Source organism: Cupressus sempervirens, chromosome 1 (genome assembly GCF_028749045.1).
Source record: "Cupressus sempervirens isolate cs-2001-9-10 chromosome 1, ASM2874904v1, whole genome shotgun sequence".
NCBI lineage: Eukaryota > Viridiplantae > Streptophyta > Pinopsida > Cupressales > Cupressaceae > Cupressus > Cupressus sempervirens.
The window spans coordinates 814,932,231-814,949,540 of NC_143118.1; the positions used below are offsets into that span (position 1 = coordinate 814,932,231).

Genomic DNA, 17,310 nt, shown 5'->3' on the forward strand with positions numbered 1-17,310 from the left:
ATGGACTGCTATGGTCCCAAGCAACAACAAACTCTACCTAAGGTGCAAGCCACTTTGATGCTCTGCCCAAGGACATTACAACAGAAGAAGAGAGTGCCTTAGATATGAGTTTGAATCGCCATTTGTTCATTGAAAAAAGTGTACTTTCCTTTCAAAGAAGCAATATTGAATCAATACCACATTTAAAATGAGGTAGAAAAGGGGGTCGCTAGGCCAAATGTTGGATAATGCTTACAAACGGCTGACATGGATGGCTAATAAAGCTTCAGACAGAATGCCCAGAAGAAATGTGGCCGGGTGAACTGCAATGATCACCAACAATGACTTACATTTTATACTTTTGTAGAAGTGCTTTAGATCTATTTTGTATAGGATTTAGTACAATATAACTTACCATATCAAGGTGTATGGTACTGGTTGTAGATTCATCATTAGATATATTATAATAATGCATATATCTAAATAATCTCATCCAGTATATTATTTATTTAACTATATCTTTTTATGATTTTAAGCTTCTGGATTCAATTGTCTTTCTTCTTTGCATCACTATTTAGGTTCATACTCTATGGTCCATCATCACAATTAGGATAAAGAAGTGCAACCAGAAAAAATGAGAAAATGGTAAGATGTGAGTAGTGTGAGGAGATGTAACCTCGAGCATGAATTTCAAGACCAAAGTTGACAAAAGAAGTAATAAGAGAAACAGTTGAAAAAAGAAATAAAAAGGGAAACAACTACACAAGTGAACAAACACAAACAAAAACAAAATAAATTATACCAAGACATAATTTGAAAACAAGGAAATAAACAAACAAACAAAAAAACATTAAAAATTAAAAGATAAAGATATATATTATAACTATATCTTACTATCGGAATAATCATTGCAACTTCTTTTGGTGTGCATTAGTTATTATGAATCACTGTATAGTCCTGACTTAGGCCTTCTGTGTGCATGACTATCCTTGCTGGCAGACTCATTTACGTATGACCATTTGCTTTGAAGACTTCAGTTATTCCTTGGAGGCGTCAATTCACCTTCAGTTCATCTTCCGTGTGTGGCTCTTTACTAACAATCTTTGATATACAGGTGGTTCATTCAATATGATGATTTTTTCGGTGTATGAGTTTGTGTGAAGAAGCTTGGGTTTCTTTCCTTGTGTATTAGCATTTGACGGCGGTTGTTTCTTACTACTATTTTCGCTATACTATGCATGACCAGCATTCAATCATATGTAATAGCTTGTCTATGTGTGTGGAAGTGCATCACATTCTGTAGACAGTTATATTCTGCTGTTATTTCTATTTCAATAAGAGTATTCTGCTGTTATTTCTATTTCAATTAAAATGTGATCGCTGAGCAGTATTACTGTGATTTATCTTGTTGTTATCAATTGGGAACTAGTTGTAACAGTTAATATTGAAAGGTCATTCACTGTCACGCTGTTGACATCAATTATGAGCAAGGATTTTGTAATGGCTTTGAAATTCTGAATAAAGGCATTATCATTGTGGGCTGAATTGTTTCCCTCAGTGAGGATGGTTTTCCCAGGTTAAATCCTCGTCTCCTTTTCTTAAGTTTTCTTGTTAAAGACTGATTATTGTATTGATTATACTCTGGTTTTTTAATGTAACACTTGCATATCCCCTTATCAACTGAGGGGAAATGCAAGCGATTATTGGCCATCAATCCACAAACAGATAGTTCATCTCCTTTTCTTAAGTTTTCTTGTTAAAGACTCTGATTATTACATTGATTATACTCTGGTTTTTAAATGTAACACTTGCATATACCCTTATCAATTGTAGGGGAATGCAAGCAATTTTTGGCCATCAATCCACAAACAGATAGTTTCAAATTTGATCCACTAAGTATTGGGAAGAACCCCCATAGAATTTGATATCCTAAAAGGATTACCTAATGAGGTATGGTTCAAAGTGGAAGATAGAATTTGGAAGCAATATTAGACTATGAAACAATTTCAATTCCACACCAAAGGTGCTTTCAGGTAGGGTATATAGCAACTGAATGTACATCAGAAGAATAAAACCCCAAAAAAAGCGAGATGGTGACAAGATACCCAGTTCTCTCACTCTTCAACAAATCACGGGGTGCCAATATCCCTTCTGGTTTTACATTCCTTGTCTAATGCCTTTTTAACAGTCATGAACTTGGTAAATCCAAAAAACAATCAGGTCACAAAAGTAAAGCTACACTGATTCTTCCCCCAATATACTCAAAAATTGCTAAGTCTTCTCTTGCTAAGGAAAGGAATCAATCAAAAAAGGTGCAAAAAAAAACATGTGGCATGTTGTAAATTGCAAGGTTACAAAATATCAAGAGTGTTGCTCAACCAAAGCAGGATTCTCCCAAATTATTGAGACAAAAGCTGCCTAGTCACTCCCCCTTCAGATTTTCCAATGATGCTTGGTCTTCTGATTAATCTTGGGTTGGAAAATTTGTGATGGGAACTAATATCCCCAACTCTTCATTAGAAATGATAGAATTAATGTCTTTCTCCTTTGCATGTTTCACCAGTGTACGAGGACGAAGAGGAAACTAGAAGTTGGACAGCTTTTTAAAAAAGGGAAGGCCACTGCAAGAAAACAAACATTTTGGCATTTGGTTCTGATGTTGCATGGGAAAAAAGGTGAGGCATAGGTATTAGTAATCAATTACTATACCTGGATAGTCTTATTATAGAAAATTTTTTCTCAGTATTTTAGCTTTCTCATTCTGAAATGTTGGAAATGTTGTTGGGAAGGATCGAGTTAAATTGAACCTCAATAAAAAGAAAAAAAATTGATTGAATATTGAAAAAACAAACTACAGGCAACTGGAAACCGTATTATTTGATAATTTAATACAACAAATTGTTGCATAGGTTCAATATTGTACCCAGTAGCTTTCTAAGAGATAAAATTGGTCATCAAACATGATTTGACAAAAAGCATCAAACCAAAACCAGGTACCATGAGAACAAGTTTATTTCTGTCTCTTCCTCTAAATCCCTAGCAGATGTCCACCAAGAGTGATTCATTCATGGCAACTTTTAACTCAATATCCAATTTGGTAAGCAAACACAACCAATTTTACAACATGAATTTTATGGGAGAAAACAATAAATATGCATTTCATTTTCATGACTATTTGTTTTCACATTTAATTCACCACATTATATCCATATAGTTTTATATAAAGCAAAACAGCACAAGTTAAGAGAAAATCTACATAAAGGACAGAGACATACAAAATAAAATGTCCTTTTAGTCTGTGGAACCAAACAAATATATAACCTACCTAATACTATAACAGAGGTGGTTCCATCACCTACTTCCTCATCTTGAGTGCGACTTAGCTCGATCATAGACTGACCAATAAATAACAAATTATTGGTATGTTACCTAAATGTTCTAAAATTTACATGAAAAATACAAAAGCAAATTCTACTGATTTCTAACACCTAAGAATAAGGATGGCTTAAGATAATAATACACTAACAGACCTTGGCAGCTGGATGTGCCACATCCAACTCTCGCAAAATAGAATTGCCATCATTTGTAACCACAATACCTGTTTAAAACAACAATTGTCAGAGCCATAAACAAAAGCAATATTTTGAATGATACCAAGGATCTCCAAATAGTTTCACAACAAAAGCCTAAGATTGAGCAAAGACAAGTGAATCCTGAAGAAAATGAGCGTAGATTAAGCTAATAAAGAAGTGAAAAATTCTAAACTGGAATGAATAAAGTGTAAATTAAAAGAATCAATTTTGAATGACTCATTCATGTCATTCAAGGTATCTTAAATAACAAATTATTGCTAAGAAATATAAATATTAAGTTACACAGCTTACCATCACTTTGCCATCACTTTGTATACAACAAAGTGTACCACAAATACAATAAAATGTTCAAAGATATGAGATATCATTGACAAAAACAGAAAATAGTCACTCTTTCATGTGACATATATGCATTTAATTGATCAGATTTGTAATGAAAAATGATGCTACTAAAGCGTGACAGAAAAGCTGTGTGGGCTAGGGCTCAATGGCCCTATATGTATAGACTTGCTACATGGGGTGGTCTTTGGCGGCTATTTTCCCTGTGCAAGGGGTTTGATGCTAGGTGTTGCTTGTGGAGAGGCGTTTCAGCTGTTTTGGCAGACCTGTATGGAGTTTGGCAGCATTGGGGTTTCTTCTGTACTGCGTAGGGAGGGCTTAAAGGCATTTTTGTGGGTTTTGGCAACTTGTGGCTGCTGATTTGAGTGTGGGGTGTTTCTTTTTTGGTACAACTAGTGGTAGGGACTTCCCAGTGTTTTTTGTTGCACCAACAGGGAGGCTTGAGGTTTTCCAAGCATATCATTTTGAGAGGTACTAGAAAGTGATGGATAGAAAGATTGAGGAAATATATAATGCACTAGTAGTATTTGAAACATTCAATTCTCATTTCCAAGAAAGTGACATTGCTGCAGCAGCAGTCTGCTAGAAGACAAAACGCTGAAAATGTGAACCTAATAATCTTGGGGAAACAAAACCATGGGAGAAGCACAAGGTACAATGTGCAGCAAATTTGTACAGAGGGCTGTCAGGATCATCAACAAATTCAGAATCGCACACTGCAAAGTGCTCAGGGTTATCAAAGGCAGTCAGTTCTGTAAGCTGGGTGTGCCAAGTCTATTGAATTAGCAATGTGTGTTTGTTTTTTATGCATATAACTGCAAAGAACCAGAAATAGTCTATAAAGAGTCATTTTGATTAAATTAGTTTTGGGTATGTTATTCTTACGATTTCAGCTAAAGCTTATTTCACAAAATTCTATAATGTATTTAGTAAATTGCACTATTAACATACTATATGTGCATGTTACGTGGTTTCTGAAAATAATTCTGGTTTTAGGCTAATATATGTCTATACTTATGGTTTATATACATTTTCTATAAGGATTTGTCCAAATTTTACTGAATCCCGAAAGAAAAATATTGAACCAGCACACTTCAATCCTCATAACCAAACCAAAGCCAGTAACTTTATCTAACCATTAGGCCTAGGAGAAGAGCCCTCATCTGATGAGCCCAATTTTTTTTATTAACATGTCATTGTATTTTCACCTAAAAGTAAAGAACTTAAATAAAGCATCACAAAGAGAAAGAATTACATATCTCAATGCAAATGAGCTGTTTATCTGTAACAGTTGATAAATAAAAGCATTTCTTGAACTGTAAATGTGGGAAGCACCATAAGAATCAAAAAGTCAACTTTCTAACCGCAGCAGAATCGATAGAATATGATATTGATCATTAATCTAAGCCACAGAAGCAAATATATTTCACTGGAATTTCTCAGTGAACCAAAGATGATATTTTCAATTTATCAAGATAAAATTGGGAAAAGCTAGAAAAGTATAGGGTGAGATTCAGGTTAGGGTTAAGATTAGGGAAACACAAAATTCACTAAAAAAATCAGGATAAAAATTAAAAACCCTAAAGACATTTTTAACCAGCAAATTATAGTTTAAAGCACCAGACGGTGCAATTACCACCCAAGAAAACTTTTTTTCAAATCACATTTTATAGATGGTAAGTGAAAAACCAGTGAAAACTGCAGAAGCAAGATGTTCTGTAAAATTCAATTTCTCTGAACTTTTTCACAATTTATCAGCAAGGCAGCAATTAAAAATTATCAGAAGAGATAACAAAAAATTACAGATAAATAATATCTGATGTGTCAACAAAAACACTACACCTGATACTAAAAAGTGAACAAATAAGAATACCTCCTCCAGCATCAAGGAGCATTTTCAACATGGATCGGGGACCCAGTGTAGTTCGAATAATATCTGCAACAGCCTGTAAAATTGTAACAAATTCAACCAACAGCCAGTGTAAATAATATTAGGATAAGCAAAAAAAATCTGACCAACTGATAAGTTTGAATTCTAGGAGTAATATTTTGCATTTTCCAAGAAATAGATTAAAAGATATAACCAAGACATTTTAGCCAATATAAGCTAAAAATAATGATACAATAATGGTTCCATTATTTGATATAAATTTTCCAGGTAGGTTGTGAAATAGTTTTTTTGATGAAAACAACTATTACACAATCTACCCGGAAAATTTAAATCAACATTATCTATGGATTGTGGAAATCTGTCCTCTTTAAGGTTACTTTATTGCAGACTTTTTGAAACTACAATTGTTTTTGGGAATCAGATAAGAAAATGATCATTTCCATTTTAAGAGGAAAGAAAATATAGCCCAAATATAAGTTCAACTGTTACTATAATAGCATCTTCGTGTCTCTGGTGGACTGTGGCAGTCTCTCCTCAGTTTTGCTTTAGGTGCTTTACTGTATCATATATTTGCTTGCCTAGTTGAAGTTTCTAGGAAAGTTTATGTTAATACTTGTTGAATTTTCAAAGGTGGTATACTGTGTTTCACAATAACCGGTTCATAGAGTATACTGTGGTATACTGTGGTTCACAATAACCGGTTCAAAGTTGCTTGAAAGTTAAATCTTTCTACATGTCATAGCTATAGCTGTACAACTTGGTTTATAAATGATGTTATTTTTATAGCTGGGTTGGGGCCCTGAATATAGAACCACGATATAATTAAAAATAAGGAAAGTGAGAAGTCCACATCCAACAGATTATTCAAACAATTGTTTTTGTCAAACAGTTGGATGTTTTAGAGCAATGCTTGTACATATTTGAAAATCCTGTCACAAGTTAATATAACTATTGCTTTTGCCAAGTTGCTGGATATTTTTTTTCATTGAATTAAATCAGGTATAATTTTTGGATTACAATTTTACAAAAGTTGTCACTAGCACTCAAAATCAGGATACATAATATCTCCAATCAATGTAAGCTTGCACAACCACATCAAAAGTGGCAACCGTTTACATGCACACAAAGTGACCGTATATGTTTTATGCATAACTTTCACCAACAATAGCGCCAATTACTGAGATGTAAACACGCACAATTTTAAATTCCACATACATTTATCATGGAAACTGTCATAAAAGATCCTGGCTTCTTTTCTTCCTCCCTACCTTTCGAACTATTTTTCATTTATTTCACTTTCATCATTATTACTAATTAATATTCTGTCACTTTACCAAAGGACCAAATATAGAGACAATTTTAAGAGCTTCACAGAACGTTCATAAGAGTCATGTTTTTAACAGAGAAAATTAGACTTTGTTCTACTGGATTGATTCAGAAACATTAATAAGTAAACCATCAAGCGTTTGTTCTAACATTTGAAGTTACTTCAACTCACAAACTGTCACAGTTCCATTTGGAAAATTGTGTGGCAAACATCTATATAAAGGCTGTTCCACAAAGATATGGAACATATATTGATGAACTCAGCATGCTTTCGATTAAGAAAATTTTGACTCTACACCAAAGTTATCATCTTACCTATTGTTACTCTGCTAGCAAAAGTAGATTATACTGCCAAAAGATTATGCCATATCTCACCCACATCTAATCTCATACAGCCAAAATGTAACAAAGCACAAATATAATGAAAATGGTGGGGACAAAAAGAATAAGATTAAAAATATTTATAAATTTACAAGTATCATACGAACATCTAAAAGTAAATGGTTACACCAGTACTACTAAAATGCATCCCATTTCACCTTTGATGCTTGAATATTGGCATAATGGACCTTATTCCCTGTCTCCCGCTTTATGCTTTCATCTGTTTGAAAAACATTTGCAACAAAATGATTTTCTTTGAATAGAACTAAAACATGCCTACCATACATGTATTAATTATTTTCTTCAATTTATCCTACCTCTTCAAATTGAACATCATGCACAGGAAAGGACAACAATTGATGTGGTAATTGCAGTAATATATGCTGATATTTAATTTAGAAAGGTCATTTTTGAAGAGACGACCAGAATACATCAATCAAACTAAAAAATACAACAATTTAAATAGCATTATCAATATTAAAGAAGATCCAAAGAAAGAGGAAATGAAATGATACAATTCCAGCCAGGTCCATCCAACCAGTATATCAAGGCCATTGATTCAAGAATCCAAACCATCAAAGGACAGGTTAAATAACTGTATGACTTGAGCAGAAGGAGCAAGGAAAAACAGATTCAATAAAAGAGTACAGACTTTTGCTATACTAAGACAAATTCAAAGCTGACTGAACAGACAACAAATAACTGTGAACTTAGTCATATCAGAACCCTCATCGTAAAGAATGACAACAAACACTACAGCATGAGCAGAATAACCATCATTAGTGACTGATAACATGGGAAGACATTGAGTGTAGATGCCCTAGCAAATGGAAGTATTCATCGACGACAAAATTGATACAAACAAAGGCCCAGAGGTCCAAATGTCTAAATAGAATTCAATTGTAACAATTTAAACCGATTCGAAGACATTCTGTCAATAAATGCCAGGGCCATTAGAGTAACATAAAATTTTGTATGCAAGCCCAGGCATTTTAGGTGCAATGGTAATAGGGGCTACTTGTACCAGTGTGACCCGACTTCTGTTAGCGTAGTTTCAGTCGGATAACACTCACTAATGATATATGTATGTATGTATGCATGATATTTCTATATATACAACTATATACATATCTATATGTGTGTACATATCTATATGTGTGTACATATCTATATGTGTGTGTTAAATAACAAACTATTATATTAAATGTTAACGAAAAGACATGTCCCGAAGGGATGGGACATTATCTATCCATATTTCATCTAAATTAACAGAGATGGCTGCCATTTGGAAAGTACATACCAAAGATAATGGCAGTACTATTCACAGCGATCCTCAGAAAAAAAACATGGTATCAGAGCCAAACTGTAAATGTAAGATACAATGTCACTCACAACCACAAACCATGGATCATTTAATTGTCATCTTGAGAAGGAATTTTAGGACTAGAGATGCACAAAAGCAAAGACTGAAAAATAACATAAGAAGGAATTTGGAGTGTATCTTCCGTCGTTGACAGCATCGCATATGGAAAGTTTTATAAAGATTCAGATACATATCGAATCTCTGTAGAGACTGTTATATTATCAGTGGCAGATGATTATATAACAAACTCAATAAGAAGGCGGTGACTCATACCCAATGGAGTAGACGTGAATGACTAACAAATGGGCATAGTCAGCACAAAGTAGATATAATAAACCAGTAAATCAGCAAAGTCAGCACAAGTGTATGTCGTGTGCAGATAAGAATGTCAAAGGCAGTGGATAGCGAAACATTGAAGGAGGTCTTCTCTACTCGACTGCAAACATGAAAGTGTAAAGGGTATTGATATAAAAAAAACATATAAAGAGCTATTAAAAGTGGGCATCAAAGCCATGATTTATCCAATCAACAACACACATAAGGAGTGATAAGGAAGGAAAATAGAAGGGCAGATATTTGGAAAAAGAAGGCAAAGAATATTAAAAGATTAAAAACATAAACATAACCTGTGAGAGGGAAGATAAGGATAAGGCAGCGACCAATGTGTTAGGATTTAAGGGCACCAAGTGGAGGAATTAAGTATATCTCTAGATTATATGAGGAGAATGTGATTTGGCACAAGCGCTAAAAGGAATCAATATATTAGGAGAAACAATTGTCGCCTAATTCCATATAAAAAGTTCACGTGGAAGAATATAAGCGGTAAGGTTATGAATTTATTTCATTTTACATGAATTTATGGTAGTTTATAGAGACTTGTTTATGTTATATTCGTTTATATGTAGAGATGTAAATTTTCGCATATAATTTCAAAAGGAATAATGTATATGGTGATTATATATATTCTCTAAACAAATATTTATGAATATAAGAGTGAATATAGATTGAAAAATTGGGTTTAATAGGAAAATTATATCTTTATAATATATATATAGATAAGTAGGAGATAATTTCCACAGCAAGTCAAATTGTGATATTGCTATCAGGATTTAATTGTGTGATTTTGAGTCAAACTCATTGACCCATGTTTCATGAGTAGTGATTCAACATGAATCCATCTCTCATGAGAATAAATGGAACACTTAGCACTCATTGGATCTAGAGAATAACATATATATATATATATATATATATATATATATATATATATATATATATATATATATATATATATATATATATATATATATATATATATATATACGGAAAATTGAATATATGCATATATGTTCAAAAGCATATATTTAAAATATATTTTATTGGAATGATATTATCATTATGTAAAATTATTTTTGTATTTTAATACGTACTATAAAAGCTATATGCCTTGATCTTTTCCTCCGAGAATATTATTGCAGGAAAAGGCAGATTGATTTCAGCCTCAGGGGGAGTTTGACACCTCTTCAAAGGTACCATCGAATGAGCAATACGTACTATAAGAACTATATGCCTTGATCTTTTCCTCCAAGAATATTATTGCAAGAAAAGGGAGATTGATCTCAAACTAAGAGGGAATTTGAAACCTCTTCAAAGTTAACATTGGATGAGCAGTTATGAAGATTGATATTCAGAGGGAATCTGAAAGTCCATGTGTGTGACTACATGGTTTTAATGGGCTTGTTTCCCTGTGCACATCATGAGGAAGTGATGACTTCTAAATGATTATTACTTGTATTTGCAAAAATTATTGAAAGGTGACAATCTTACAATTACTTAATTTTCTATTATGATGGATATTTTACGATGCCTATGCAGATCATGCTAGATTATACTTTGCATGGTGGATGTTCATATGGTAAGCGTTATGAGAATGAGTTTGTACATAACATATGAACATTTTGAGTACATGGTGAATGTTATGCAAATTGATGTTTAAGAGGCCATTACACAAAGTACTTGGTGAATATCAAATAAGTTGACATTCAGGAGACCATTACTCCCAATATCTTTATATCACCTTGAGGTAATATATGAGCATGTGTTTATGCTCCCTAACTAAGAGGGAGTGTTAATGTTAGTGTAGTTTGTCATATAAAACTCAATATATATAATATAATATATATATATATGTAATTTATCTCACACACACACACACACATTATATATGTAATTTATCTCATATATATATATACTGGAGGTTTTCTTCTCTGTTCTTTCCTACCAGTGCCCGTTTCAATGGAGACATTGTTTTTCAAATTAATATAATTTACATGACTTAGGCCTTTTACCGATCTAAATATATAAATATATATAGATATATAGATATAAATACATGCATAAATACATACATTCATTTCTATATGTCTGTGTTAGATAACAAACTATTATATTAAATTTTAATGAATAGAAATGTCCCGTGAAGGGACATGTCTATCCATATTCCATCTAATATAAGAGAGATGGCTGCCATTTGGAAAGTACATACCAAACCTAATGGCAGTACTATTACATTTGCAGTGATCCTCAGAAAAACAAAAAGTTCACATCCCTCTTGCCATAGTAAAGGTGGCCTAAACTCCTCAATAAACTAAATTTTAGTATGGGCTAGGATCAGAGAATCACAAACATAACAAATTAATTATGTGGTCTAAACTTTCCCAATGTCAAAATTAAGATGAACCATACCCTCATACGGATTTACCTACCAAAAAAAATGCCTGAACTCAAAGTAAAGATGAATAAGTCAATTGCAATAATTTAAAGAACTGGAAATACAGTATAAATTTGGGGAAAGCAAGGAAATGCTCTAGATATGAGGTAATAAGAACATTTCTTCCTCCATGAAAACTTCACCTATTGAATTTTGGTTTGGATTTTTTTTTTATGGGCTCTCGTTATGTTTGATTTCTTTGTGCTGGCATTGAGAATTGTGCAGATCAGCCTTGAGTAACTTTTCTAATTTTAATGTGTTTTATGGTAATGTGGACATGTTAAGTAAGTGGTTTTAACTATTTCAAGCAGACCACTTAGAGTCTAAATCTTAAAGTTATTTTTATGACCAAGTTGGGGAGGCAAGTGGGAAAAGAAACCACAGTAACAAAAAAGAGTAGATGGAACTTGGGAGAGCACTATGTACAAAAAAACATGGTGCTAAAATGCATCCAGTTAGAAATGATGTCTGCTTACCTCTTGCAATGAGGTGGAAGGAAACAAATCCATTAAGAAAACCTTCACAAAGGCCCTGCAGGGTTAGTACCTGGACAAGGAGTTGAGTTTCATGGGAGAGATGAAGATGATGAAGTTGAGGTCCAAGCAAATGGCGATAAAGCTTAGAGACGACCTGAAAATTTGTATTTTACTTAACCTTCTATTTATTCCATATGATAAGGAAGTGATGAAACTATGAAAGGTCAGTCAGTTGCTTGAATAATTATATTTGAAAACTATGTTTTCTAAGGGCTTGAATTCTTGGTAAATTTTATCTAGAAAAGCATTCATAGTTGGATGCTTAATATTTTGGGCAAAATGCTGAGATATTTGTTCATTTCTTTAGATTGATTTAGAAAAGGGTGTTTGTGCTTTTTTAGAGAGTCCTAGCATGGCCAAAACGGTATTTGATAATCTTCTAGAATGTGAGAATTTCTTTGGCCAAGAGCTGGAAGGATAGTGCTCACCTTCCATGCTCTTTTGGCTTGATGGAGGAGGATGGCCCACTTTACATGATGTCAGCAATATTGAGAATGACCCCACTTAAAATTGCTATTTCAAGTATTTCTAAGAAATTCACAATGTAATTGGCTATGAGGAATATGTGATACTGAGGACACTAATGATGTTATAATCTCTTGATTTCATGGTTACCGGTTCCACCCCTGGACCCTAAAACCAGGTCCGTGTGCACGTGGTAGTTTGGGCTGGGTTTAAGCAAGGTCCATGCCCAGGCCTGTGGGTCTGCCCAAGTTCATGAGTCCACAGACCCGGGCAAACCCATAGGGTTGGGTGCTGACCCAGCCTGAACAACACGGACCAAGCAGGGACCCGTGAGAACCCACAGCATCTAGCTTATAAAGTGAGCCCCAAGGTCCACGGACCCAAGTGAACCCACAGGGCTGAGTGCAGACCCTGCCTGAACCAAGGCAGGACGAGGAGCAGCCTGCATGGACCCATGAGAACCACGGCATCCAGCCTACACAGTGGGCCCCAAAACATTTTTTATTTTTTTAAATTATGTTTTTTTTGTTCTAACCCTGAAACACCCCATTATGAAACAAACACACTTTTGTTTTATATTTGCTCTCTCGTTTTGCTCTAATTATTCTAATGATGAGGAGGATCTACTTGCAGCTGGTGAAAATGCCATAGGCAATGATTATTTGGATAATCCACATGGTGATTATGAACACTTCGATTATTGATGAGGATTAAACATTGAATCATGTTTCAACTTTCATGAACTAGATTTTCATTTTGTAATTCAGTAATTCAATACAATGATTTTCATTAAAATTGTGTTTTAATGTTTGTCTTCAGCATTTGGCATTGATCAATGATCAAGCATCATACTATGAAATGATTTAGCTTTACAATTTTGTATATTTCTCTTATTTTATATATAGGTATATACATAAATATAATAATAATGCATTATCATTGAATCATGTTGCAACTTCCAAACTTTCAGGAACTACATTCTATTTTGTAATTCAGTAATTCAATATCATGATGTTCATTAGAATTGTGTTTAAATGTTTGTCTACGGCATTTGGTGTTGATCAATGATCAAGCAACACACTATGAAATGATTTAGTTTTACAATTTTGTATATTTCTCTTATTTTTTTTATATATAATGCACATACATACAAACTCATGCATACCATAGTGGAAAAAAATGCCCCATACCCACGTACCAGGTTCTCGTATCCGAAGCCATTCCCAAGCCCAGACCAGTAACTTAGCTTGATTTGAATACTAATGATGCTTGGATATATGTGTGTATTATCATGGCTTCTTGATACTTGATATTTCTGATATGAGTTCTCAGTGATTAAACATTGTTTTGCAACTTTGCAGGCCTAAAAACGGGATTATTCCAAAAAGGAAAATTACAAAGGCTTGGACAGGCAGTCAAGACTTAAAGATTTATCAAAAGACATCTACAAAGAAGAATCACAAGCCTGCCAACACTCCCAAGTCTCACCTATCAACCTAAGTCATGTTGGCAAAAAAATTGAAAATCAACTAAAAATTTTCATTAAAACAATGAGAATATTTTTTAAATTTTAATATATTATAAGTTACAATTTTTCACCAAGTCTGAGTAAGAATTTAAAAACAGCTTGCCAAATTTCTGCCCCTTCCGAGTCTCATAAATTTCGATCTACCCCTCATGGTTTTAAATATAAAAAGTTTATTTAAATTTTTCGCTGAGACAACATTAACATTTTCACTTCATAAATTACCACCAAACCACAGATTAACCTGATACTTCTTGTGGAATAAATTACCACTGACCTCGGAACAAACTGATCCACAAGGAACTTTAATGAACCATAGCATACAATTTATTAAGTAGTTGAGGTTTTAACAATACAATTTTACATTCCGAGCATTTAGACTTAGCCATGGCATGCTAGTCATCAAGTAGTTCAGCCTTTCATGATAGGTACTTGTGCATCGACCTGCTTCTGGGATGGTAGTTATTTCTAAAACACTGACCCAAAATAATCCCACAGAATATGTTCTCAAAATTAAACTCCTCGAGACAACCAGTTCCAATACCAACATAGTACTTATTTCTTAAATTTTAGCCTGGTTTCAATAAACTGACCTGTGATTGAAACATGGTTATAAATCTCAGGTTTTTCATTTAAAATTTGATATGATAAATTACTGTAAACTCCTGAGAAAACTTTGCTTTAGACCTAACATGATACTCAGCTTTTAAAATTTGACACGATAAATTACCACTGAGCCTCAAAATTCCCTAGCACACCTGATTATAACCCTAAATTCTTATTCTTTTTAAATATTTATTTTGCAAATTACCACAGAGATTCACAAAAGCATAATATTGCTCAAAGATTATTTTTATGTACTATTTAATAAGCATCACATGTGATAGTTGTTTATAACTTTATATGCCTCATCTGACAAAGCCCTGCATCTGACTTTATGTATATTGTCTTGAAAAGCCCTACTTGGTTTCAACCTAGGCTTTCACACCTGAATTGGCGAAATGGTGGACAACTTGTAGGCTTGAAAGAGGGGTAACAAGTTCGAATCCATCAGGGAATGAAGTGTGTACCTCATTCATTGCACAGTTAGGTGCCTCTTGCATAGACTACAGGGCAATCCCGTATATTGTAAGCCATCTGTGGACCCAAAAATAGGTCGCCTGATATCATGGCCTATAAAAGGATTGATTCCACTTGCATCCAAGTTTCAACACATGTTGTTAGGGTTGTACAAGTGTCATTTGGATCTTAGCTCATGTACGGTTGTACCTATGATATTATTCATGAAATACCTCTCCTGTGGTCTTGCAGTTCCTACTAGGAATCGCATTTGATATTTTCTCATTCCCCAAAAAGAGGATAGACCAGTTTGCAACTTTTTGATCTTTCGAAAATCATTATATGCTTAAAACTTGGCCAGATAAAGTGATATTGCGTCTGATACCAACATAGCATTCGTTATAACGTTCTGCTAGCATTGCTAAAATACTTACTGAATATCCTGACACGGTAGAATGCCGATGACCCTTACATTAACCTAAGAGACTCGGAGTCGTCCATCGAAACTGAAATGTTAATTATTTTCACACATTTTGATTCAATAATTACTCCTAACCCTCGAAATAACCCAGAGCTCCTGAGAACAAGCCTCTAACCCTAACAAACCAGCTATACACCAAAGCTTAACCTAAAAAATACCACTATGACTCACATTACCCTAAAACCCCTTGCAGCCACTGGATTTCAAGGTTAACACACGAATAGAAAAAAAGTGAATGCCTTCCCTCCACACAAAATAAACGCCGTTATAATTTTCAAGCCCGAAAGAGTAGATAGTTTTAAAAACCTAACTAAAATGTTCATATAGAAAGTGAAGCATAGCTGATCCAACATAAGAAAATGCACTTACTGAGAACTAGGACTGGAGCATGCATCGTTGCAGACTCTGTTCAACAAAGGGAAAAACACTGCTACAGAACAACTATCGCCAAATTCGAAATAATATCCCTCCAGATGATCAGAAACAGCGAACTCCAAAACTTAGCGGACGCCTCTGAAAGTCTGAGCTTCGGGGTTTAAGTAAAAAAAATCTCCCGAATTCTTTTAGAATGAACGAGTACCTTTTTTTTACACTATGTATGTTGTTATTAATTAATTAGATTTGTATGGAATATGTTTGATAACATTGGACAACTTTTTGATCAAATAGGGAGCTTAACAAGAGTCGCACTTCATTCTTTGGGTAAAAGAGGACTAGAAAATTGTTAAATAGGGAAAAAAATATATTGATCAAGTGATATGAGACAACTTAAACTTTTGAAATTGCATGGTGCATCAAGAAAGTTTATCTTTGTTACAAGGTTAAAAAGAAAATAAAGGTTGCAAGAAGTCAAAGACTATTCATGAGTACACCAACCACTAGTTATGGGTTGGTAATGTGTATAGGCATTATGATGCCTACCACATTAATAATCTTTAGGAGGGGATCAGTCCCTATTTTGGCAAGTGAACATGGGCATGAACATAATGGCCAATAAACATGGCTAGATGGACCACTCTAGGTGTAACTTTTTATTGTATGTGTATTTGCATTAACACATTTGAACCAATTATAGATTTAGAATATATAGAGAAAATACTATCACTAGTACATTTAGAAAATAGGGCATAGTGTGTATCTTTCCAAATGTTAAATGTATTTTCACTCTAAAGCTATATTGCATCTAAGTAAACTTGGTAAGAATTCTAGGTCATTCTCTTAGAAGGGTCATTTTTATTTCTAATTTTTTTGCTAAGTATAAGGAATCACATGCCTTAATTGAGAAGAAATTAAACTATGAGATAAAAGTGTTAAGTTCTAATAATGGGGGTGAATGTCGTTCCAAGAAATTTGATGAATTCTGTAAGTGTGCAAGGTTTGTTCGAGAGAATACCCATTGTACTCCCAAAAAAATGGGGTGGTAAAATTTTTTTTTAAATGAATCAAACCTTAATGGAAATGACTAGGGACATGCTAAGTGGATTTAAGACTAATAAATATGTTTGGGTAAAAGTTTTAGTATTGCTTGTTATTTAACTAATAGATCACCTTGTTTAGCTCTTGTTGAAAAAACCCCCTAAGAATTATGGACATGCAAAATCC

The 17,310-nt window shown here is 33.8% G+C and overlaps 1 protein-coding gene across 1 annotated transcript in view; it reads right to left on the reverse strand.

Annotated features, from left to right (window-relative positions):
• LOC149580365 (TCP-1/cpn60 chaperonin family protein) overlaps positions 1 to 16,217 on the reverse strand; it is a 28,930-nt gene extending 12,713 nt beyond the window's left edge. The window contains exons 1-5 of the mRNA XM_089790484.1: positions 16,078 to 16,217; positions 7,668 to 7,729; positions 5,785 to 5,857; positions 3,510 to 3,577; positions 3,305 to 3,374 (exon numbers count right to left, since the gene is read on the reverse strand). Of these exons, the coding sequence (XP_089646610.1) occupies positions 3,305 to 3,374; positions 3,510 to 3,577; positions 5,785 to 5,857; positions 7,668 to 7,729; positions 16,078 to 16,102 (298 nt within the window). The 5' untranslated portion in view covers positions 16,103 to 16,217. The remainder of the gene's footprint in view (positions 1 to 3,304; positions 3,375 to 3,509; positions 3,578 to 5,784; positions 5,858 to 7,667; positions 7,730 to 16,077) is intronic.
• Between the last annotated feature and the right edge of the window lie 1,093 nt (positions 16,218 to 17,310).